Below are 25,021 nucleotides of genomic sequence, written 5' to 3'. Positions count from 1 at the left end.
ACATGTTGAGGAACAGAGCTAAGGCATGGAAGCAACTGTTAGGTCTTGTTCACACCAAATGCAGAGCAGATCCGCTAAGGTTTCTGCACACGCAGTGCAGTGGGTTGTGCCGCGTATTTGGTAAAAAGTTTAAAATGGGCTTTCAGTGCGTTCCAGGCGTTTTTGATGCGTTTGCATACGTTCCAGAGCAGGTCCAGAGCAGGGAAAATAGGGCTTGCTGCAGTTTTTTTACCTGCTCTGGAACTGAACGCTGCAATGTGAACCGGAGCTAAACATACCATTGGAATACATTGGACGCAGTTTTGCTCCGGTCTGTAACTGCTCTGCTCTGCACCTGCTCCGCGCTTGGTGTGAACAAGGCCTTAGAGGCATGAGATTCAGCGCCGATGCCGGGACTTTAGCCTGATGTAATTCCGGCAAAGCTATGTGAAGGTCCCGACATATCGAAGAACAGAGCTAATCCATGGAAGCAAATGTTAGTAGCCAGAGATTGAGCGCCGACGCTGGGACTTAATTCCGGCGAAGCTATGTGAAGTTCCAAGCAAGTCGAGGAACAGAGCTAAGCCATGGAAGCAAATGTTAGTCGAGTGATATTGAGCGCCGACACGGGGACTTTAGCCTGATGTAATTCTGGCAAAGCTATGTGAAGGACCTGGCACATCGAGGAACAGATCTAAGCCATGGAAGCAATTGTTATTGGTGTGAGCTCGAGTGACAATGTCGGAACTTTAGCCTGATGTCATTCCGTCAAAGTTATGTGAATGTGCCAACATGTCGAGGAACAGAGCTAAGCCATGGAAGCAAATGTTAGTGGTGTGAGATCGAGTGCCAACGTCGGGACTTTAGCCTGATGTCATTCTGGCTAAGCTATGTGAAGATCCCGACATGTTGAGGAGCAGAGCTAGTCTATGGAAGAAAATATTAGTGGTGTGAGATCGAGTGCCGACAATGGGACTTTATTTCGGCAAAGCTATGTGAAGGTCCTGGCAAGTCAAGGATGCCGAAAAGAAAGGCATCCTGAGCATGAGAGCATTACTTCATTTGCCAATAAATAAAGAAAACTCTGCAATGGGAACTTATATTTGTGGAAAAGTACCAAAAGTAAGTTTACTTCCGCTTTAATGACCTTCCACCTCTCTCTGAGAAATATCAGACCAGGAGAATCCTAAGGACAATATCAAGGTCCTTGTGCTCAGGTCAAAACTTTTGAGGAAGCAATTGGAATTAATTATACCTGTTCGCTGGATTTACCCTTTTTTTCCACATGAACCAGAATACTGATTTCCACAGAATGACATCCCATTGGCCTTGTCAACCAAGAGAAGACGTCTTGGTTCATACAACACAATCCAACTGCTTTGGTAATCTACAGTGCTAATATTTGGGGGTTACAGAATTGGATTCTCAAATCTCTCCAACCAGAAAGCACCAATCGTCGACTAGCTTATTCCTTTTTCAGAAATTATATTATCTTAGCAATAAAATACAAGAGAGACACGAAGATCCTCTTGCGGATAACAAAACAAGACAGACAAAAAAAAATAACCATGTGTATCCAAAAACATTTCTGCAACATAAAATCTGTCAATAGACGTACAAAAAACAAAACCAGAAGTAAAGATTATGTGTGATTACTATAACATAAGGTATCAGGAAAATAAAAGTGATTTAGCTAAAATAGTGAGTAACCTCTAACAGTGTATGTCCTGGGTCTTCAAATTTAAAAATACAAGGCTTCCTCCGTAGGGTGCCGCAAGCCAACCTTGGACCCTGTGGGCACAACTACACTCGCGGTTTTCTGTCCTGCTACTATACAGAAAGAAAATTACCAACAGTTGTTTTTGGAACAGCCCACCATCAGCTGCTATTACTGGAAGAAAGAGAGTTTGTGTGACCTACACCACAGTGTTAAATACCCACCAATAATTGTGGTTTATTGCCCAATATTGCAGTCCGGTGTAGGCATTACATGTATCATAGGTGGTCACAGTTGCAATAAACAACAATCGACTGCAAAGTAGAACAACAGAAAATAGCACGTGTAACCGTGTCCTAATGCACCTCAGTGTACCCTGGATTGAGAGGCAGTGAAACAAAAACAAAAAGTTAACTTATTCTGTGAATCATAGCTTAAAATTAATATTTTTCATAAATTTTTTTTTTCCGAACATAATAAAATGATTTAAGAGCGATAATACAAATTAGAAAACATAGAGATTAAATAATAAAATCCGCACTGCTTATTTTGAGCCAAAACATGTTTTCTGGCCTAAAAAGATCATGAAAAAAGAAAAAAAAAAAGGTACCTGGTTGACTTGTACATGCTTTAGGGGGTGGGATAGAGGAGGTCTGGAGAATGAGGGGTTCATCGTATTCTGGCTATAAGGAATCCATGCTCCTTACTCCCATTCAGATTTGTCAAATCCTAAATGTCTTGGTAATACTCTGATCCAAGTTCCATAGGGTGAAGCATTGGCTTCTGGTCGAGAGAGGACATCTTACTAAGCATATCAGCTGATAGTGAGTAGCTGTTGCCCGATTTCTCCTCAAACCAGCTGTCCAAAGCTCTCTTGGCATCGAAATTGGTGATGGGCGGCCCGTTCACCGCTACGGTTAAGAGGTCGCTCAGCTGATCCAATGTCAACCGTGAACGATTGTTTTTGCGTAGCCTTTGAAGTGCGTTGCGTCCTTTCTCGCAGCAGGCCGTCGACGTAGGAAGGACTTTCAAGATCTGGACAAGCTTGTTTAAGAGGATAAACCGCTGTTTGTACTTGCAGATGTGGCCGATCAAGTCCTTGAAACCGTTTTTGGTACAGTAGTCTGCTTTGAGCTCTCGCCACTCCATCAGCAAGCTGCCCCTTGCGTCGGCTCCTTCCCTGGAAACATCTGGAAGAAAAGATGGAATGCTACCCAGGTGTTCATAAATTTGTAGCATGTCCTCCTCTCCGTATGTTATCAGCTCCTCTGTGCTCCTGGGCCAAAAAGACAAATCGAAAACCTGGCAAGCTTTAACGAACATTCGGGTACGGGAATCAAATCTTTGGGCCAGGGTGAGTTGGGTCTTCTGGCAAATCTTCTCACGGATGGACTGAAATTTAGCTTCTGCTACACGCAGGTTTTTCAAGGAGATGCCGTTGAAGCTTTCCCGGAAGTTTTCTTCAAACTCTTGAAGGTATTCCCCAGGTGAATCAGTCAGTCGGCTAATTTCTTGAATAGCTTCCTCGATTTTTTCATCCACCTGGGAAACCAAGAGATATTCTCCTTGGAAGACATAAGCAAGGCGGGACAAGACTGCAATCACATCCAACAGGAAGTAAATAAGCTTAATTGACTGATAATCCATGAGGAACTGAAGGAGGGCCAATGCTATTGCAGAGGCATCTGCCCTTTGCGTCTGCCCACTAACATCTTTCAAATGGGCTACTACTTCTAAGTAGTCCTTAATCAAAGCGTTCAATACATTTTGCTCACCTATGATCCACTTCACTGCACGGATGTCACCCAAAAATTCCGTCTCCTCACAAAGGGTTGCAGCTGTGAGTCGAAGCTCACACATCAGACGGGGGGAGTACCGATAGAAGCTAAGTAACTGTTTTAGATTGTTTTCTAATTCTTCCAGACATGGAAGTTCTTTTCCACTAATTGCATCCAAGATTTCTAAGTGGGGCCTGTGCACCATAAAAGGTAAACACAGTATCCAAGGCAAGGTTTTCCTGATTGTCATGTACAAATTTGCTCTTAGTCCAGCTGTTATGTTGAAGCCATCGACGCCCAACCCAACAGTCGGCCTCTCGTCCTGCAGTCTGATCCCAAGGGCTGAGAAAGCCCTGTCGATTACTTGGAGATAACTCTCAGTTGTAGGCAAGGCCAACTCCTGAAGAGAGAGAAACTCTGTGGCAGGTGGTCCATCATTGCTTGTGTATTGGACATAGACTGCTACAGTATCGGCAAGAAGGTCTTCGCTTTGCCCATCCAAAATAATGCTTAAAAAAGGAGATTGTCGGATACGCTCTACTAAATCTTCTCGAAGTGCTCTGGCAATGTGATGTATCAGGATCTGACAATCACCTTCATTCATGTACTGGTCAACCACACGAAGTTCACACTTTCTCAGTAGTTCCGCTAGAGGTCGGAAGTCATAGTAAGGCCTCCCCTCCATAGCCAAGTGGTATGCAGTGTTGAAGAGAAGAGTCATGTTTCGACACATCTCCTCAGTCTTTTCTGGGTGCATCCTGAGCTTATAAAGCTGCAAGCATTTCTTGTGGAGGTTACTTTGGCTGTGGAGCTTTATAGTGTGAATCTTAAACTGTTTAGAACCGATAATAAAGGCTGAAGTCCTGGAGGACTGAACCGTATATTGCCTGCAAACGTGACACCACATCTCGTTCAACGTTGAAGAGTACCTCAAAAACCAGAACTTTTTGAGCCACTCTTGCTTGAACCGGCGAATTCTTCTACCAGAGGCAACCGACATCTTAGAAGGCTCATCAGTTACCGCCAGCATCTCATTCGAAACCGATTCATCCGCAGAGTCCACTTCCTGTTCATCATCCTCCATCATAGTGGGAGCAATGGACATGTTCTCTGGGGCTGAAACCAAAAAAATAGAAATGTTAATCAGTTGGCCAACATTAACAGCTAAACAAAAGACATTTAACAGAAAAGAGATTATGACAAATAGTAAAGAGAGAAAGGACCATGCTGGGAATTATTATGCACCATGTGACCCTAGATAATGCTATTTTGGAAAAAAAAAAATCTGAAAAACAAACCACTAAAAAGAAAATTCCAATAAAACCACCCTAACAATCTGAAAAAAATAAAACCATCCCAACCAAAACATTAAAAGCTACTTTTCAAAAGGTCAATCATTTTTATACAGGTAATAGTGCATTGGGTGATTGTGACTACCGTTAAACTGTGTGGAGCTAACTACAATAAGCACTGCTAAGTGGTAACAAAAGATTCATGTAGATAAGTCCCACTTTCCATGACTGGTCTTACCTGAGGTATCTGAATATTCTGGCACCTCGATTTTCTGAGGCAGGAACTGTGGAACCTCAGGAACCTTTCCGGACTTTAGCCTCTCCACCTCAGCCTGAAGCTCTCTGATCTTCTTCTTTAACCTAATACAGTTGGGGCAGAAAGAGGTTGTGGCAATCTCCTCGGTGTCTCCGAGGGCAGAGAATTCATCAGGGCTCTCTAATTTTATGGAGGAGTGATCTTCTACTTCTTCCTCCTGTTGGCTGATCTCCCTGTCTAAGATTCGGTTGGAACACTGAGGCACCTTCCACTCCATCAAGGTTCTGGTTTGGTTATGGGCGGGGGAACACTTTTGATTGGCTTTGCACCTGTCCTCAATGTCCTCTAATTGATATTTGGGAACTTTTTTCCCCAGCTTCGGGCTGCTTGTCATCGGAGAATGCTCCTCCATTTTGGCAGACTCCAGAGAAGCCTCTAGTACATCCTTGAAGATGAGGTCTATTTTTTTCTTCTTGGCATGAGAGTTTAAGTCCCCCTCCTCACAGCTGCGCTTGTAGAGGCTCTTCCCTTGTTTAAGGGCAGTGAGTGGACCTTTCATGTCTTCTTGGTTTTCCAAGAGTTTGTCATTGTTTTCCCTCAACAAACCTCTTTCTCCTAGAAGGGAAAATCAGCTGTGTTACCAGTATGGCACATGTTCCTGAGTCAAAGCATGAGGAACAAATCATAAAGTTCAGGGTCCTTTTTATTATTTTAGATGTGGTGAGAAGTTAGAACCTCTCTCGGATTTTTCTTGCTTTCCTGCTGCAGTCAATCGAAGCAGCTAATAAATACAGCATAAAAACAGATACTAATCACAAATAGAGGAAACTCGGTACAGATGGAGGTGGAAACAGTGACAATGTTTCAGAGTAAATACCCCTTTATCAAGTCAAGTTCTTGACTTGGGTGAATACCCCTTTATCAAAAACTTGACTTGATCAAGGGGTATTTACTCTGAAACATTGTCACTGTTTCCACCTCCATCTGTACTAGGAGTCTTCCATTTGTAATTAGTATCTGTTGTTTATGTTGTATTTCTTATGTCTACTAGCTGCCGCCTAGCTGTTTCCATTGACAGCATTATTTGCAGTCATGGCCAAAATATTGGCACCCCTGCATTTCTGTCAGATAATGCACCACATCGCGCAGAAAATTGTTGCAATTACAAATGTTTCAGCATTCTCGTGTTTATTTCTTTTGTTTGTATTGGTTTGACACAAAATTAACAGCTTTTTGGCGAAACAAAATGACAGCTTTTTGGTGCAGCCCATCATTCTTCTGTTTCCAGAAAAAGAAATGGGACCTTTAAAAAAAAAATAAAGTCCCTACAGTCAAACATGGTGGGGGGTCACTGATGTTTTTGGGTTGCGTTGCTGCTTCAGGCACTAGATTGACTGTGTGCATGGCATGATGAAATCTGAAGACCAAAGAATTCTGGGGTGCAATGAAGGGCCCAGTGTCATAAAGTTGGGTCTCCGTCAGAGGTCATGGGTCTTACAGAAGGACAATGGCCCAAAGCACATGTCGAAAAGCACCCAGGAATGGTTTCAGACAAAGCTCTGGAGAGTACTGGACTGACCAGCAATGAATCCAGATCTAAAACCCATAGAGCACCTGTGGAGAGATCTCAAAACTGCAGCTGGGAAAAGGAACCTTCCAATCTGAGAGACCTGGAGCAGTTGGTGAAAGAAGAGTCCAAAATTTCTGTAGAGCGGTGTAAAAAACTCATTCATGGTTACAGGAAGCGATTGATTTCAGTTATTTTTTCCAAATATGAATTGAGGGTGCCAATCATTTTGTCCAGTCCATTTTTGTAGTTTTGCGTGGAATGTGTCGGATTAGGGTTTTTTTCTCTCCACTTTTTTGTGTCATACCAAACAAAAAAATAAACATGAGAATGCCGAAACATTTGTCACTGCAACAATTTTCTGCGCAAAGTGGTGCATTATCTGACAGAAATATATATATATATGTGTATACCCCTACTGACCTAAAATACAGCTGCTGGACTGCATTTCCGTGTGGTATGCCAGCTTACTATTGTTATTAGTCTGGTTAATTTGAGGCTTTCATGGAAATCTCTGTGTTTAGCTTTAGCACCCTTATGCTTATTTCCTTCGTATTTATGTAAATGCTTTACTTGGCGTGCTCAAACCTTTTTCAGTAATTATCTAGCAATACAGAGGCATTCCTTCCTCAGCAGCAACACCAGTCTATGTCCATCTTGCACACAATAGTTTACCACCACTGTGGTTACAAAAGAGAAAAACATTAGTGAAAGGCTGAGCTCCTTTTCTCAGGTAAATGGTGCCTTTTGAAATAATATGTTCTGAAAGGTTTCAGAAATGTCCCTGCATGCTGAATAATTGTATAGGAATAGCTTTCAAATCTGCACTGAAATGCACCTAAACCCCCTGAAACACTCAACCTGTTTTATTCCATTCTAGCAAGATTTGTTTAAAATCCTTTCTGGACTCTATTCTGGAACATCCCTATTTCAGCAGGAAAACAGAAAAAAAAATGATGCTGAGTTCACATGGGCGGCAAAGAGGCTGTAGAAACAGGCGGTAGGTAACCTGCTACCTTACTGCCCCTGACTGCCTACCTACACATTAACATGGCAGTCAGAGGGGTTCATACTAAGACTGCACCCACACCGTTTTTTCTGTATCGAGTACAAGTATTTATCTTTTGCCACTCACCGATACGATACCAAGCACCGATACCGGTACTAGTATTGGTATCGGTGCATCCCTAGTTCATACACATTGTTGCAGCTGGAATGTTTTGCTTTGCAGGGTGGCAATTGAAGTCCGGCATGGCACATTTGGCAAGTGGTACCATTTGCCAAACCTGCCCACTGAAATCAATGGGCCCCCCCTACACACACACACACACACACACACACACACACAACCATGTACTAAGTGTTTGGCACACATTTGCGGGAAGTATTGCAATACTTGGGACAGAAAAAAAACAGGACATTAAGGTGGTCACAGTATCGCCTTCTGAATGCCTGCCTCAACCACCTCTGAAAAGTGGTCCACAATAGATCACTTTACAAATGAGTAGTAAAGTCTGTGAACTCAGTCCCGGGTCACAGTAAAAACCCAACAGGAGTTCTAATCCTTCTCCACTCCATCCAAAACTAGACTTGACACACACTTTAAGCTGTTTAATTTTGTTTTACAACGATAGATTTCCCCAGGTGGGGGGACCCCCACTCACTAACCTAAAACCAGAATTCTAATATACAGCAACAACAAATGAATCCTATAAATGCATAGGTCAGTAGGAAACAAATCAAAGCACTAGGTACACATGGTGCATAAAACAGTAAGAGGAACAGCGAAAGGAGAAGGCAGAGCTCTGACAGGTGTAAAACATGGAAATGACTCATTTAAAAGGAGTCTGTCATGACTGTCCGTTGCACAAATTTAGCATGGCACGTATTCCCTGTTTGTATGTGTGCAGAAAACATAAGATAAAAACAAAATGGTCTTTGAAGGTTCTCATTTATCCAGGTCATGGCATAACTAGTTTGTCACATTCAGCTGGACTTGTTCTGTAACATTGGAGATGTTTTGTAGCTCATCCAAGCCACTTCTTCCGTTCCAACAGCGGATTAAAAAATGCCTGCCCACGTGGCTGCTATGGGGCCTGGGACAGGAGGGGTCCCATTAAGGAGGCTAAACTTGGCCATGCACTGGACGTTTTCTTGTGTTTAGGACTGAGGGCTTAACGAGAGAAAACTTGAATCTCCCCCATGCATGCTGTTGTATTCGGACAGCAGTGGGTGTGCCACCATCAGAATACATGACCACAGGCGGTATTACAAGCCTGTCAAATTGAGTGCTTTGAATTGGTCTCATTTTCCTATGTTTTGGAGGTGATGTAGCTCTCTGGGCACCTTTTTACATTTTTGGTGGTAATGGCCTTTGATAAATTTTTGGATTTGTATCTCCAGCTACATCTTTAAAATTACAAATATCTCTCTTCCATTCGAGTTTTGAAGCTACCTCTTTCATGGATGTGATCTCCCCAGAAGATCAATACTTTCACACCTCTTGACTGCCGCAAAAGCGCTCATACTGGGATACTGGAATTCAGCTAAAACTCCGATGGTTAGGGATTGGTCTCACATACACCTGATGGAGGAACCTACACAAGCTATGAGAGACAATTCAACTAACTTTGGTTTACATGGGGAAAATGGATTGGATTTTGTGGAAATCATATCTGGGATCGAGTCTTACTGGAGTTTGTCGGGGGTCACCAACTCGGACCTATTGGACCAAGTATAATGAGGTGGTCGTTTCTGGACTGGACAGTTGCTTGCAGTTCCAAATCTAAGGGCTCTCACTTGAGTCTCCTTAATGCCAACGTGATTCTTGTAGGTGTTCTCTACAGAGGCAAATCTACAGAAAATAGTGCCTATGGCAAGAACTGAAATTAAGCCCCTTCCCAAAAACCGACACCCAAATTTGAGATAACTTTCAATTCAAAAATGAAAGTGAAACTTGCATCAAAGTCTCCCCTTACATCAGAGTCCCCAGAATCCCTCCTTACATCAGAGTCCCCCATCACATCAGAGTCCCCAGAATCCCTCCTTACATCAGAGTCCCCCATCACATCAGAGTTCCCAGAGCTTTCCCTTACATCAGAGTCCCCAGAATCCCTCCTTACATCAGAGTCCCCCATTACATCAGAGTTCCCAGAGCTCTCCCTTACATCAGTCCCCAGAATCCCTCCTAACATCAGAGTCCCCCATCACATCAGAGTTCCCAGAGCTTTCCCTTACATCAGAGTCCCCAGAATCCCTCCTCACATCAGAGTCTCACATAGCAGCAGAGTTCCCAGAGCTTTCCCTTACATCAGAGTCCCCAGAATCCGTCCTTACATCAGAGTCCCCCATAACATCAGAGTTCCCAGAGTATTGAAGTTATAATATATCACGGGAGTGAGCTTGGAGGCGCGGCTACTTTACAACACACACAGGAGCCATGGGGAACAAAAGTGGCCCCCCTCCAGAAGAAAGGACAGTGTCAGCACCAACTCAGAGATGATATGAAAATCTATAGCAATAACCTAAATTTTTGTTAATCATTAAGGTACTTGAATGCATTTTTAAGATTTAACTCCTGAGTTTAGTGTCACTTTAAAGGAGAGCTGAGGTTTGTAGTCCTGAAAAAAAGTTTTAAAAAAAGAAGGAGTTTGAAGAAGTTTGTATTACAGTTATAGAGCATAAATAAATTAAATGACCATTACTGTTTTTAATAATACTACAAGGTAACTTGCCCTTGTTGTGTACGGACTATGTTAACAGCTTCCTACTGCCTGTTCTTGGTTGATCCATACTGTACATGAAGATCAATGGCAGGTATTGGTCACAGCTGACACTGCAAGCTGCTACAGAAAGAGTTAGATAGGAAAGGGGGACCTATCAAATGTTTTGCTACGGGGCACCCTAATTCCTAGTTACACCCCTGAGTTTTAATTAGAGGTGCACCGAAATGGAAATTTCAAAACCCAAACGAAACCGAAATAAAAAAAAATTTCAGGCCCAAACCGAAAATGTTTTTTAATTATAATGAACAGGAAGTGATGTAGATCACTTCCTATTCATTCATAATTGAGGATATAGTAACCATACTCTGTCCTCAATCATCTACAAACACTCAGCGATCACTAATCCCCGACTGCTTGTACCCGCTCTCCTCTCTGACACGCTGTCACAGGAGGCTGAGCAAGCGCTGCGGGAGCAGAGCCCAGCCTCCTGTGACAGCGCGGCCTGTCTCCGCCCACACACCACTCTGCCGGACTGTGACAGGAGGCTGAGCAGTGCGGGGAGAAGGGACGCCGGCCGCTCACATCGCTCTCCTCCCGCAGCACTCGGCCGCCTGTGACAGTTTCTCTCCTCCCCGCTGGGACACAGAGCAGCGCCCAGCGGGGAGGAGAGAAAGAACGGATGCACCGCTGTATCGGCCGGAAAATGGCACATTCGGCATTATGCCAAAAGTGCTATTTTCGGCCGACATGTTTCGGCGGCCGATATATCGGTGCATCCCTAAAAAAGGTAATTACTTACCTCTGCCTCCGCCGCTTGCTCCCATCTGAAGATCTGAAGATTCTCCATCGGTCGTGAAGGATCATGGGGCGAGGGAATGCGCAGTAGAGATCTTCAGACGGGAGAAAAGGGGAGTCAATGCAGGCAGCTGGCGGCGTGCGTGCGGACAGACACCGTGGGACAGGAAGCCAAAGCAGTCAGTGCTGGATCAGAGACCGGCAGCAGCGCTGGCTGAATACAAGTGGAAGGAAGAAGATGAGCGGATCAAGAGGCATAATTTAAGGGAAGTCCTTAAAGCAGCATGGCGGGGGGAAACGGTGACCTTAATGTCACTTTAGAGCTGCAGCTAACGATTATTTTCAAAATCGATTAGTTAGCCGATTATTAAGTTCGATTAATCGGTTAATCGGATAAAAAAATTAAAAAATAAAATACATTTTTAAAAATGGCTCCAGTGATGGGACTACTAGTTTGTATTGAGATTGCAGTCCATCACAGGAGCAAGCTTGGAGAGGTGGAAGTAAAAAGGAAAAAAAAAGTGTGGTGTGCAATATAGTGAAATGAAAAGTGTAAAATTATACAGCAATGAATGCAGAATGGCTTTGGCTATAGAGGACTACAAAACCCAGCAATAGTACATTATACAGCACAATGCAGAATACCACCAGCTATAGAGGAATACAACAAATCCCAGCAATAATACATTATAGCTGGCGGTATTCTGCATTGCGCTTTATAATGTACTATTGCTGGGTTTTGTAGTCCTCTATAGCTGGTGGTATTCTGCATTGCGTTGTATAATGTAGTTTTGCTAGGTGTTGTAGTCCTCTCTAGCGAGTGGTATTCGGCATTGCACCACTGTATAATGTACTATTGCTGGGATTTGTTGTACTCCTCTATAGCTGGTGGTATTCCGCATTGCGCTATATAATGTATTATTCCTTGATTTGTAGTCCTCTATACAGCGCAATGCAGAATACCACCAGCTATATAGGAATACAACAAATCTCAGCAATACATTATACACACAGTGTACAATGTATTGCTGGGATTTGTATTCCTATGTATAATATACAGCACAATGTACCATCAGCTATAGAGGAATACAAATCCCAGCAATACATTATAGAGCAGCATGTGTGGGAAAGTGCCGGCTTACCTGAGCAGTCTTCCAGCAACTTGTTTCTGAGATCGGGCCTGTCTATCGGTGGCTGTCATCCCCCCACACCTGCTCCTCCTTACTTCTTCTCCCCGCGTCCCTGTGCCGATCGTGGATTTGGCCGGGCGGTGAGCGTGAGGCGGGGAGGAGGTGCGGCGTGTGGAGCGTGGATGCGGGCAGATCTGGCAGCGGCGAGCGTGAGGTGGGGAGGAGGTGTGATGCGCAGCATGTGTGGAGCCGTGAACAAGGCCAACCAATCGGAAGCCGATTAATCGATGATTGAAAAAGTTGACAACTTTTTCAATAATCGATTATAATCGATTATGTCGATTAGTTGTTGCAGCCCTATGTCACTTTATCACATTCCATGGTGCTTGGTTGAAGATATCTGTGCTACCCGTGTGGCTATGAATGCTGGATATGTTCCTGGCACTCGTTACAGCTGAGAGACAAGAGACTTGGAGAAGCTACAAAATGTATTTAATGTTGCAGAACAAGTCCAGTTGAATGTCACTAAACAAGGAAAACTATTCAAGGAGGAAAAAGGAGACATTGCACACCGATACAATTATTACCATTGAGCTGGTCACATTTTAGTGCATATCGTATTATTCACATGACCGTGCACTAGAATGATAGAGAATGTCTGATATAGAAAGCCGAGTTGAACAGAACACAAAATAACATACACGTCTATCGGGACAGGACGAGGATTCATTTGCCAGCAGTGTCATACAACGCAGGCTGAATTTGTTGAGTAGTAAAAGGCTATACACAGTCTGAGTACAGCAAGAATACTGACTGCACTGCCTGACCCATAAAAAGTCAATAGAGGGAACGCCTACTAAATTGAACATATGAGCGTGAAAAATGGACACAAGGGACCAGTACATTTGTGAAATTGTGTCGTTTGGTTAAACATTATGACAATGGGTGTACACGACAGTACATGACAATTTCCTTTTAGCAGTCATTTAGGCCCCGTTCACATGTGGCCACGCGGATCCGCTGGCATGAACGATCCCATACATTGCTATATGGGGACTGTTCCATACAGCTTTCAATGGAACTGAAAGTACCCCCTGTACTGCAAGGATTAAGTGCTAATTTTTGACTAGGGTCAAAAATAAAAAAAAGTTATACTCAGTCTTCTGAGCTGGCTTGCTCTTAGACCGTCCCTGGAGTCTCTCTCCCCCTCCGCTGCAGCATTTTAAGGTCCTGTGAGTCATCACGTTCTATACACAGTGTATAGGATGTGAGGAGGCTAAGAGACACACCATCACTACAGCGGAAGAGGAGACAGGCAGGAAGGAACGCTGCGACAGCCACACAGCTCGCAGGATCGGGCGAGTATATATATATATATATTTGTTATTATTGACCCTAGGCAAAGACGAGCACTTAACCCTTACAGTGCAGGGGTAGCCCCTCTGCAAGGGTTAATAACATTTTTACCCAGAGTTCTTCTTTAATGCTGCCTTGGCTAGAAGTCCCGGGCACTGCAAAGAACCTGGGATCCAGCATCCCATCCATGTGCACAGGAACCGGTTTGAAGCTTGCACCACATGCATTGCGGGAAGGACATGACAGGTTCAGTTTAAGATATAAAAATGCATCAGCGTATCAGGAAAAAAAGAAACGAGCGGAAGCAGAAAAGGAGGAGCTTCGTGTGATTACCTCTAGTGAGGTTGCGGATGATTGTCTCCTGAGACATGCTGTGGAGTCTCTTCATGTATTCATCACTGTACCAGACTCTCAGCTTCTCTCCGGGCTGGATGTCCCGACACGCTCGGAAGTAGATCTTCTCGCTGTGCTGGAACGCCATCAGGTTTTGCTCGCTTTCCTCTCGTGATATCACCACGTACCTGAGAAACAGGAGAGCATTAAATATTGAACACTACTGAAATGGAAATAGGAAGATTTATGGCAACACAGTAGCAGTTGGCACGCAAGTCGTTTTACCATAAGGCACCTGATTGCCAGGGACTAGGGCAGCGGGGTTAGAGGAGGGCACAGCAAGGCTTAGATATCAATAATGGTTTCTTTACTTTGTTCTATCTTCTGCTCACCTCTGGAAATTTCGTCTAAATTCAGCAACCGTACAATAGGGGGAAGGGAGTGCAAGAGATGTGGAGAGTAGTCAGAAGGCTCTTTACAGTTCAGGAAACATATCTCTCTTCTTACTCTTGTATGGTGATCTGCACAGTTATAAAGTAACTTGGCATATATAGCTACAACTTAGTAGTAGTACATTCTAGCAGTAGATTTTACTAAAATATTCCTACAAGATTTCAAAGGGTATCACTGCAACTCAAAAATGTACACATTAATTAACGTTTAATGCTGAACTCCGGCCTTCCCTTCAGTCTTGCATCCTCTGATTTCACAGCACACTGTGAGCTTCTCACAAGGTAGGAAGAAAGAGTTGAGAGACAGAAAAAAAGAGAAAGAGAGAGAGAGAAACATATAGAAGAGAGAGCGAAGGAAACAGAAATGTAGAATGAAGGAAAAAGCTAGGGGGAGAGAGAGGAGAGAAATGAAGAGAAAGACAGGAAAGAAAGAGAGGAGAGAAAGACAGGAAAGAAAGAGAGGAGAGAAGATGGAGAGAGAGAGAGAGAGAGGTGAGAAGATGGAGAGAGAGAGAGAAGACTGATATTGCTTACTCTGATTTCACTGCACACTGTGAGCTTCTCACAAGGTAGGAAGAAAGAGGTGAGAGACAGACAAAGAGAAAAGGAGAGAGAGATAGATAGAGAGATAGAAGTAGAGATAGGAGAAAGGAGGGGAGGAAAGAGAAAGGAAGAATGAAGAAAAAAGAGAGAGAGGAATAGAGAAAGAAGAGAGGGAAGGTATTAGAAAGGAAGATGAAGAGAAAGAGACAAGAGATATGGGGAGACGAGAGAGAGACAGATAAGGGGGAGAAGAGAAGGAAGGACAGAGAATGAAAGAATGAAGGAAAAAGAGGGAGAGAGAGATGAAAAGAAAGAGAGATAAATGGCAGAGGAGAGAGAGAGATATATGGAGAGAGAGAGAGAAGGAAGGAAGGAAAGTGAAGGAAGGCAAGAGAATGGAAGAATGAAGGAAAGAGAATGGAAGAATGAAGGAAAAAGAGGGAGAGAGAGGAGAGAAAGAACAAGGAGAATGTCGTGCGTGCCCGCAGATGCAGCAGTGCCGTCCGTCCGTTTTTCTACTACGGGCGGACGGCAAGAGGTTAAGAAAGAAAAGAAGGGACAGAAAGTAGAGAGAGAACATAGGACTATGGAAGGGACATTGCACAGTAAAGCTCACTTAGCGATGGATAGGAACACTTCCTTACTCTCTGTATGATGCTGCAAAGGAAACATAAATATTCTATAGCACTGCCTAAGAGGTGTGCCAGCCACTGACAAACTCTGCAGTCCACTGTCCTTTTGTGCGTTTGTAGTAAACCGACGCATGTTCAGTCCCCTTTTTGCAGATTATAAATTGATCAATAGCTGTGTCTCATATTCCTAATTAGTGCAAGGACAAATGCTAAATTGGCAAAGTCTGCTATTATCTGGCAAGTACTCAAATTCTAAAAAAAGAACCTGGGAACTTTCACACCGGTCAGGTTTTATCGGCTGGCAATGCGAAGGTCCATCTTTGTGAAACCAAATCGCTGCAACCAATCAGATGATTGCTTTTATATCAGCAATAAGTAGTTACAAAATATACAATCAGACTGCTGTAGCTTGCTCCGCTTTTCAGGTCCTCACCTCATCCAGTTGGAGGTGGCTTCGTCAGTTCCATCGATGGATTTATACCGGTTGTTATTATCCACTACCTGCGAGGAGAAAAATAAACAAGCAGGAGCTTTAAGTTTCATTCCCCTTTTTACATTTTCCGTCGGTTTAACAGATCTTATGATATATGGCCAGAGTTAGTGGACACCCGACCCTCACCCCATATGAGCTTGTAGGGCATCCTATTTTTCAACCATGGGCATTAGTATGCACACCTGGCCATTACCCGATTTGAGCTTGGTGGACACCATTCAAAAATCATGGGCATGAATATGGAGTTGGCCTCCCCTCTTTGTGGCTATAACAGCCTCTGCTCTTCCAGGAAGACTTTCCACAAGATTTTGGTGTGTGCCTGAGGGAATTTGTGCCTTTCAGCCAAAAGAGCAATTGTGAGGTCAGGTACTGGTGTTGGACGACAAGACCAAACAAGCGCAGTCCCGAAAGCGCTTGTTTGGTCATATGACAAAAAACTTCAATAAATGAAGCTTTTGCTATCTTAAAAGGATTGGTGTGCTGGTGACATTTCTACAATTCTGCTGACATTCGCGGCGCCATCCGCAGTCACTGCGAGCACCCCCTGCTACAAGGGACATATCGGTAAGGAGTGCGACAAGGATAGTACTTATTGGACGACAAGACCTGACTCACTATCAGTCTTCTAATGCATAACAAATGTGTTCAGTAGGGTTATCACTAACCTGAAGAGTGACCTGACAAGAATGCAGATCGGGCATTTTGACTTCACTTACCTAATGCCTGTTCAAGGTCAGGATCGCAGGAACAAGGCTAGAGGCTGCCAGTGATTTGTATTCTATATATAAAGCAGACGGGGCACCAAATAAAAAGCTCACCCAACCCAACTGATATTTCGCTTGCTTCGATAAACTGTTTAGGTTTGGCTATATATTACATAGCTTTGGTAAATATAAAGGAGAGCGTACACAGATTGTACAATGAGATTGCATAGCGTATGGCCAGCAAATAAAACACATCTTAAAAGGAGAACTATGAGGTGAGTGCTTTTCACTCACCTCATAGTTCTAGCCGACCTGTGACAATGAGACTGTCACAGGTCGGCTCAGTAGATCGGGAAGTGAGCGAACACATACCGGCGTTCGCTCACCTCTCGATCCTGTCACGGCTCTCTGCCGTGACAGGGGAGGGGCTGTATTCCTCCTTCCCCGCTCCGATCCTCCAGCACTGACTTGCGGAACGGACGGGGGAGGGTACAGCTGGCTCTGCCTCTAGATAGGCAGAGCCAACTGTCAGTCACGCAGCTGGGCGGATCCCGACATAATTGTCAGGATCCGCTTCAGCTGCGGCGCCTCAGTATACCGCGAGCAACAGCTCGCGGTATACTGAGCCTAGGGTGACGGGAGGATGCTAGTTTGTGTCCTCCTGTTACCCTAAGGAGAACTATGAGGAAAAGCCTTAACCCCATAGTTCTCCTTTAAAGGTGCCCATACACTTTACAACCCTCGCAAGACTTTTGTCTTGCGAGGGTTGTAAAGTAATTTAAAAAACGTACGATCTGCCTATCTTGGACAGGCAGATCGTACTTGCTGGGGCAGGCTTTCGATGACTGCAATGCTGAACGGGCAGTGTGTGTGTGTGCGCACACCGGCCCGTTCGGCAGTTATCTCTCGATCATGCTAAAAACCAGCCGAAAATCGTACGATTTGATGTGATGACGTTAGCGGTCCTTAGACCACTAGAGGCTATGGCAGAAGAGTCTGTTGGGACCGGTTCAGCAGCACGGTGGTGCCCAGGATCAGGCGAGTGTACCTGCTTTATTTGAGCCCCATAGCCAAAACAAGCCCCACTGTAAGGGTACGTGTTTTTTCAATCTGTGGAGTTCTTTAAAATTAGTTTTAATGACAGGTGCACTTTGAACAAGCACATACCAGCCAGGAGAAGAAGCCCGATGATTTGTCCTGCAAAGAGACCTGTCCTTCGTATGGTCCGAAGACGTGTCCTTTGGGGATGACCTCGTTGATGCAACGCACTTCGCTCTCTCCACTGGAGTCCTTTACCACCTCAATCCCACGCGGTGCCGTCAGTGCTGCCCGATCGGGGGTTCCCATAGTGACTTGCATATCTGGCACCAAGATAGGGGGGCCGTGGCTGGGACACTCATCTACAAAGTACTCCTGGCAGGACTCGCAGACTGAAGGGGGTAAAACAAATAATAATCATTGAAATCATTACTGCATGCGGCTTACATTTCCAATACAAATTTAAGGGCTCATACACACCATAGCGTTGCAGTAATTGAAGCACAATGGTGTGAATGGGCCCTAAAGCTGAACTTGAGGCAGATATCAAAAACACCATTTAATCCAGTTATGTATTCAATATAAAAGAACATTAGAACTAGCATAAGTGGCTGTCTGAATATCAGCCTCCTGGAACCCTCTGCACAGCAGCGACCAGACTGGGAGAGGGAGCGCATAATCTAGGAGCCTATAGGGGCTTATAGGAGGCAAGTGCACATAGATGGTACAGAGCAGAATAGAAAAATCAATGAGAAGAATACAAAAAAAAGTTTAAAAAAAAAGGTTAAAAAAAGTTTGAATTTTAAGGGGGAAAATGTAAATAAATAGTAAAGTTTAAAAACTTTACCCCTTCAGCTGCTGCACGGGCTATAGTGAATAGCCCGTACAGCAGCCCTTCGGTTTAACTGAAATGAAGGGCTCCAGCGGCCGAAGAGGGCCGAAGTATCAGCCGAAGCTACGGCTGGATCCTTCGGCTCCTACGTGAATAACCCCCTAGGTGTTAATATGCACAGGATCCATCAGCAGCTGGTTCAAGCAAAAGGTTTCTGGGGACTCTAAGCACAATGCCATTCAGAAGTGTATGTGTCGTGTCTGAAGGGAAATAACCACAACACTTGCATGTCATGAAGCACAAGTTGAAAGACTGTCCACTTGCTGCACCTCCAGCGTAAGCAATGCAACCAATATCAGAGAATAGTATAGTGCTGGGGCCTGAAACACATCAATGTGCATTCGGACATGATACATACTTCTGAATGGCATTGTGCTTTGAATCTTCACTGTGTCAGGATGGTATCAAAATACAACGTGCACCAAAGCACAGGACAATAGTCATTTCCAGCTAGTCACTTGTGCATGTAGTTTGTGCAAGATTACTCATTTGAATGCACAAGCTAATTTGCATGTGCATTCTAATCCACAGATGCACATTGCCTAGATACGTAGGCATGCTGGATCACAAACAAGCTGTTACCCCAAGACTTGAATCCTGAACCTGTTCCTAAGGTGCTTCCCAATTGCTGACCCGGCCTGCCCTTGAACTGTGCTCATTCGCGGTGTGACCTCATCTAGTTCCTGACCACGGCTTGTCTCTACTCATTCCTGGTGTGACCTTAGTTGGTTCCTGACCACGACTTGTCTCTGCTCATACCCGGAGTGACCTCATCTAGTTCCTGACCACAGCTTGTCTCTGCTCATTCGCCATGTGACTTCACCCAATTCCTGACCAGGGCTTGTCTCTAATCATTCCTGGTGTCATCTAGGCTAGTTCCTGACCATGGTTTTCCTCTGCTCATTCCCAATGTGACCTTGCACTGCTCGTCTCTCCTCATTCCAGGTGTGACATCAGCTAGTTCCTGACTAAGCAGCACTGAGCGGTCTTTATTACAGGAGGGGGCAGAGACAAGACCAGTCACCCTGCACAAGTAGAGAGAGCAGCAGTGACTGGTCTTTATTGCAGGAAGCTCCAAGTCTCACACTGGATTACTGCACAGATCTGGAAGAAATGCACAAAGCTCACCAAGATTAAAGAAGAATACACATGACTCTTGTATTTAGACAATATCCCGGAGTCCAGCTTTAAACACAGAACCTGTGTATGGCCAACCTTCTCCCACAGTATGTTATAGCTAAGAAAGGAGTTCCAGTAAGCGACGAACTTAACTTACACCAAAAGTCCACTTGCTGGAGACTCTTGGTCACTGCAGCCCCCCGCTTCTCTTTTAATCTCTTGGGTTCCAGGTCCACGCAGCGAGAATTGGAGCCGGCAGAGCTAAGGTCAAAGAAAAACACTTACCAGTTACAACCATGTACAGTTATAACTTCAATGAAATACAGTCAACAGGTTGATGAGCTGCGGATGGGCTTTGAGACTATCAATCGGAGGCAACTATGCTTTAGAGCTCACGTTGCAGATATAGAGCTATGAGGTTACAAAACAGAGGTGTCTGGGCACAGGAACTACACTGCTATTTTTTTTTTTTTTTTTAGGAGAAATTCAAGACAAAGGGTGCTGCTTGGGCACAATTAAGGTAATATAACAAATCTTCACTTTGTGTTCTGAGTTCAGACCCGCATGTATGACCCCTGCAGCACATATCTCCTTTTCTTTGCTTCCCCACTGATCGGTTTGTCCACCAGGAGCAAAGAAGACACCCGGTACTTGTGAGTATGGAGCAGTATGTGATACATTCCCCCGCACTCTCCCCCATACAGGGCTGGTGCTTTAAGATTGGCCCGGATCTTTTACATAGGGATGGGGTGCCCCATATGAAAGCCGTCTTTGGTCCCCTGATAATCCAATCATCCACCAGGATCAAAGAAGACCCCCAGTACTGGTGATTATGAAGGCGCATGCAATCCACTCCCCCTACTCTAATATGGTATATGACAGCACTGGTGCTTTGAGATTGGCACAGAGCTTTCATATAGGGGTGGTCGGTGTCCCTATGTGAAAGCTTTCTTTGCTCCAATGCTAATCCAATCAATCAGTCACCAGGAGCAAAGATGGCACCCGTTACTTGTGAGTATGGAGGAGCATGCGACACACTCCCCCTCTCATATGACAGCACTGGTGCTTTAAGAGTGGCACAAAGCTTTCACATAAGGGGCAGGGGTGGCCTGCAGCCCTGTATGAGTTCCAACTAGAGAGAATTAATACACAGAAAGCGCAATTAGGAGGAATAGAAAAATGTGTTGCCTTTAGATACATCAGATGGGCTCTATCTGCAAGACCCCTCAGTTCTCAGCTCTGTCCCTGCACAATGAGGTTTCCCCTTCCCTACATGGCAGAAGGAAAAATTACACTTCTCTTGCTGCATTCTCTGCAAAAGAAAAAAAGAAGCTGCGTCTGGGGAATATCTGGCTTTCATTCAGCCCATACAGTACAGTAAGTGACGAATGTCTGGCGCTGAGACTTATACATCTGGTTGGAGTACAGAGATGATAGCTGGTCCCTTGCTCAGCACCTCCTCCATTCAGAAAATGTCTTGCATTCTCTTGATTGACTGCAAGACATTCTTAGAATAGAGGAGGTGCCAATGAACGTCACAATGTCCTGCTCTTCCACTGTACAGGGGCGGTTCGGCCACACGGATCCGACGACACGAACGATCCCATACATTGCTATGGGGACCGTTCATGCGACCGCACGGGTCCGCGCGATCTGAACCGCCCCCGTCCGAACTGTTCCCTGCACTATTTTTGCCACGCTGATCAGTGCGATTTCCATACAGGTTTCAATGGAACCGCTGATCAGTGCGGTTTTGAGCGTTTTAAATTGTGTTTCAGCGCTGAAACGCAATTAAAAACGCCCAAAACTTCCCTTGCGAGATCAACACAGTAAATGCATGATCCGCAACCGACCTGGTGTGAATGGGGTCTTACTTCATAGATACAGTGAAGGACTAAGTGTAGCCATCCTAGGACAGGAAGTGTATTACTGGCCGGATCACCAGATTAAAATAATGGAAAAAAAGTCTTAAAAAAGACAACTAATGCAGCCGTCACATCTAAGGATTGGTAAGCAATTTACAGTGGTACCTCGGTTCGCGAACAGGATGTTCGGCAAAATTTTGCTTCTGATAGCGAACTCTGCATCGGGTGACAAACACGACCGCAGCCATCTTCCCTGCTCTGACACATGGGCGTGGCTTCCTCTAGTCGAGATCGCAGTCTGATCAGTTTGATTCGGTTCGCGACCAGAATCGTTGAACGAATTAAGTTTGTGAACCGAGGTACCACTGTATTACATTGTTGTTCTTAGGTTTACATACACTTTAAAAAGGAGAACTATAGGGTCAGGGCTTTTCCCCATAGTTCTCCTTAGGGTAACGGGAGGACACAAACTAGCGTCCTCCCGTCACCCTCAGCTCAGTATACCGCGAGCTGCAGCTCGCGGTATACTGAGACGCCACAGCTGAAACAGATCCCGACAATTATGTCTGGATCCGCCCAGCTGCGTGAGTGACAGCTGGCTCTGCTTATCTAGAGGCAGAGCCAGCTGTACCCGCCACCTCCCCCGTCCGTTCCGCCAGTCAGCGCTGGAGGAGCGGGGAGGGGGGAATCCAGTCACGGCTCACTGCCATGACAGGATCGAGAAGTGAGCGAACGCCGGTATGCGTTCGCTCACTTCCCGATCTACTGAGCCGACCTGTGACAGTCTCATTGTCACAGGTCGACTAGAACTATGAGGATGAGTGAAAAGCACTCACCTCATAGTTCTCCTTTAAGTCTATCTCCGGGTAAAAAATGACCCTTGCCGCAGGGCTGCCAGATCACTGCTTGTCTACGACGAGGGGAGCTGTGTAAAGCACTTTTACCTACCTGATCCCCACTCCCCCTGGTGGTTGGCATTCAACTCTCACCCCTACGCTCTGGCTCATGGACTGTCCCTTAGCGTCCAATGTATAATGCAAGGCTATGGTCCCTTCATTAGACTAGATGATGTCAGTGGGCCTCTCTGACCACTGGAGTGCACAGGGCTGAGAGTGTAAGGGGCTGCAGGCACTGCTCCTGGAGCCAGCTTGAGTGGGGATCAGGTAAGTAAAAGTGCACATTACATTGGTCCCCTAGACATTAATGAACAGTTAACGCTTGCAGTGCAGGGTTAGACTCACAGCAAGGGTAGGTTTTTTTTTTTCTGGAGATAAGTTTAAGACTGAATATTCAGATCCTTATATAACAGAGGTCGACAAATCATTATGCAATTCAGGAGTCAGTTTGTCCAGTCCAGGACCCAACAGGATTTATTTGAGCTCCATTGACACAAACTAGAGAAAACCTCAAAAGTTAGGCGCCAGGTGTAATTTTTAGGGATACTTGGCTCCTTGGATTCGTCCAGCCCTGTTGTCTATAATCAGACATGACTGGTTCTCTTTGACAGCATTTCCATGAGTCAGCTACACCTAAAAAACCTTCCTTTCACAGTCATGCTCACCATTGCTGGCTGTGAGTCCGCTCGTCAGCTGGGGTCCCCACTTCGGTCTTCATCCTCATGATGTCCCCGACTTTGGGGCTGTACGCCACCCGGCACTCCTTTGCACTTTCACTCATGGTGCCCTAAAAGAACAGAAACACAAAATCAGCCCACAAGATAATGGTATTCGTGCCCCCTGTAAGGAGGGGTGGGAGAGAAGCATAGACACTATTAAAGTGATCACCGGTTATCCCATTACTTTCATACATGACGATACCGCAGTAGGCACCGGCTAGCATTGTAATACAGACATTGTGTACGGTCAGCGAACCAGACATGGAGAGGGGTTACCGCTAAAGTCTGGTATGTGACATGTAGCAGCATAGCCCGTTTTCCTTTTCCACAAAGCCCAGGAATGCGGCTTTGTGCTTCTCCCCACTGAAGACAGCTCTGAACTTGTCTCTCTGCAGTTGCAAGTCTTCTGTAGCTCTGGTTAACACCGGGTGACGGCAGAAGCCAGAACAAAAGTATTTCTCTTCTCTACAGGCTACTGAGCAGCATTCCACCAAGAGTTATACACACCAGACAAGGGAACAACCATGAAAACAGATCTGTCACCAGCAAGAGCACACATGGATGCACAGCAGTTCACAGGATTAAAAGATATAAACCCAAATTGGATAGTTTGCTAATAGCACTGCGTATTATAAATTGCCTTTTTTCACTGTTTTCATCTTAAAGTGGAGCATGCTCCATGCCTGTGACAATTATTTCCCATATGCCTGCTACCTTTGATGCTCATGTATCCAGGAAAAACATACTTGCAAGCCTGGCGAATCCTGCATTGTGCTTTACTCCCCTGCAGCACATCCCATGTCGCCATCTTTGTTTTCATGTGGATCCAGCTGTCTCTTCCTGGTTCTTGCAGTTGGGCCCCCGATGACATGGCACCAGATCTCCCTCTGCGCATGTGCGTATCTTTCACATTCCATATTGCCATAATGTTGGGAAATCTCCACCCCAGCCTCCTGGATAGACGTCATGAATCCCAGAAGGCTACAGGGCCATAGGTTCCGAACTCGAGGGAGATCTTTTGATACTATGTAAGCCATGGTGCCATATCTCCATGTGCACATAATCTGGCACCATGGCTTACATAGTGTCGGGAGACCTCTGGCGAGTTCAACCCCTATGGCCCTGTAGACTTCTGAGATATGTGACATCTCTTTCACATTACATGTCGCGATAGTGTCTGAAGATCGCGGCCCTAGCCTACCTTGAAACCTGCAGTGCCGTAGGTGCTAAACCAGTATAACACTATGGAAACTTGTAACATAAAAGACATGGCGCCAGATCTCAGTTGCATGCACAAGATCTGGTGCCATGGCTTTCAAATTACATGTTGGAATAGTGTGAGAAGATATCTGGCCCAGCCACCCCAGAAGCCTGCAGGGCCATAGGTGCTGAACTCTTGTAACACTATGGCTATGGAATGTGAAAGACACGGCACCAGATCTTTGCCATGTATGAGAATTGACGCCACGTCTTTCACATTACACATTGCATTAGTGTTCAGAGAGCTAACGTGAATTCTGCACCTACGGCCCAGCAGCCTTCTGTGATGTGTATCTTAGGAAGCTGGAGGCAGAGAAGGTCTTATGTCGCCCTTTCCTAGGTGAGGAGGCATACAAAAAAAAGGGAAACAAATGTAAGAAATGACGTAAGAGGGACAAGAGAAGAAAGAAAAGTGACCGAGTTCTAAATCTAGTGAAAGGTCCTTTTTGATTTTAAACTTTTATGTATCTCAGTGCCGAT

General features: G+C 45.0%; 1 protein-coding gene across 1 annotated transcript; it reads right to left on the bottom strand.

Moving 5' to 3' along the window:
• Positions 1 to 2,414: 2,414 nt before the first annotated feature.
• On the bottom strand, positions 2,415 to 23,345 carry PRDM11 (PR/SET domain 11). Its single transcript, XM_018571774.1, has 7 exons — positions 23,228 to 23,345; positions 19,959 to 20,062; positions 17,920 to 18,182; positions 15,989 to 16,056; positions 13,929 to 14,116; positions 5,005 to 5,637; positions 2,415 to 4,590 (listed from the first exon to the last, which is right to left on the bottom strand). The coding sequence occupies exons 1-7, from the start codon at positions 23,341 to 23,343 to the stop codon at positions 2,426 to 2,428; spliced, it is 3,537 nt and encodes a 1,178-aa protein (XP_018427276.1). The 5' UTR covers positions 23,344 to 23,345; the 3' UTR covers positions 2,415 to 2,425.
• Between the last annotated feature and the right edge of the window lie 1,676 nt (positions 23,346 to 25,021).

Source organism: Nanorana parkeri, unplaced genomic scaffold (genome assembly GCF_000935625.1).
Source record: "Nanorana parkeri isolate BGI_ZX_2015 unplaced genomic scaffold, ASM93562v1 scaffold1834, whole genome shotgun sequence".
Taxonomy (NCBI): domain Eukaryota; kingdom Metazoa; phylum Chordata; class Amphibia; order Anura; family Dicroglossidae; genus Nanorana; species Nanorana parkeri.
This window is presented reverse-complemented; position numbering and strand designations above follow the sequence as displayed.

Bases quoted from the DNA above. Each gene is read 5' to 3' on its own strand.
- PRDM11 (XM_018571774.1), bottom strand. From the start codon at position 23,343: ATGAGTGAAAGTGCAAAGGAGTGCCGGGTGGCGTACAGCCCCAAAGTC. The intron at 16,057-17,919 runs GTATGTGCTTGT...TTCTCCTCGCAG, and splicing joins CGGGCTTCTTCTCCTGGCTG to GTAGTGGATAATAACAACCG. The intron at 14,117-15,988 runs GTGAGGACCTGA...CCTGTTTCTCAG, and splicing joins GCCACCTCCAACTGGATGAG to GTACGTGGTGATATCACGAG.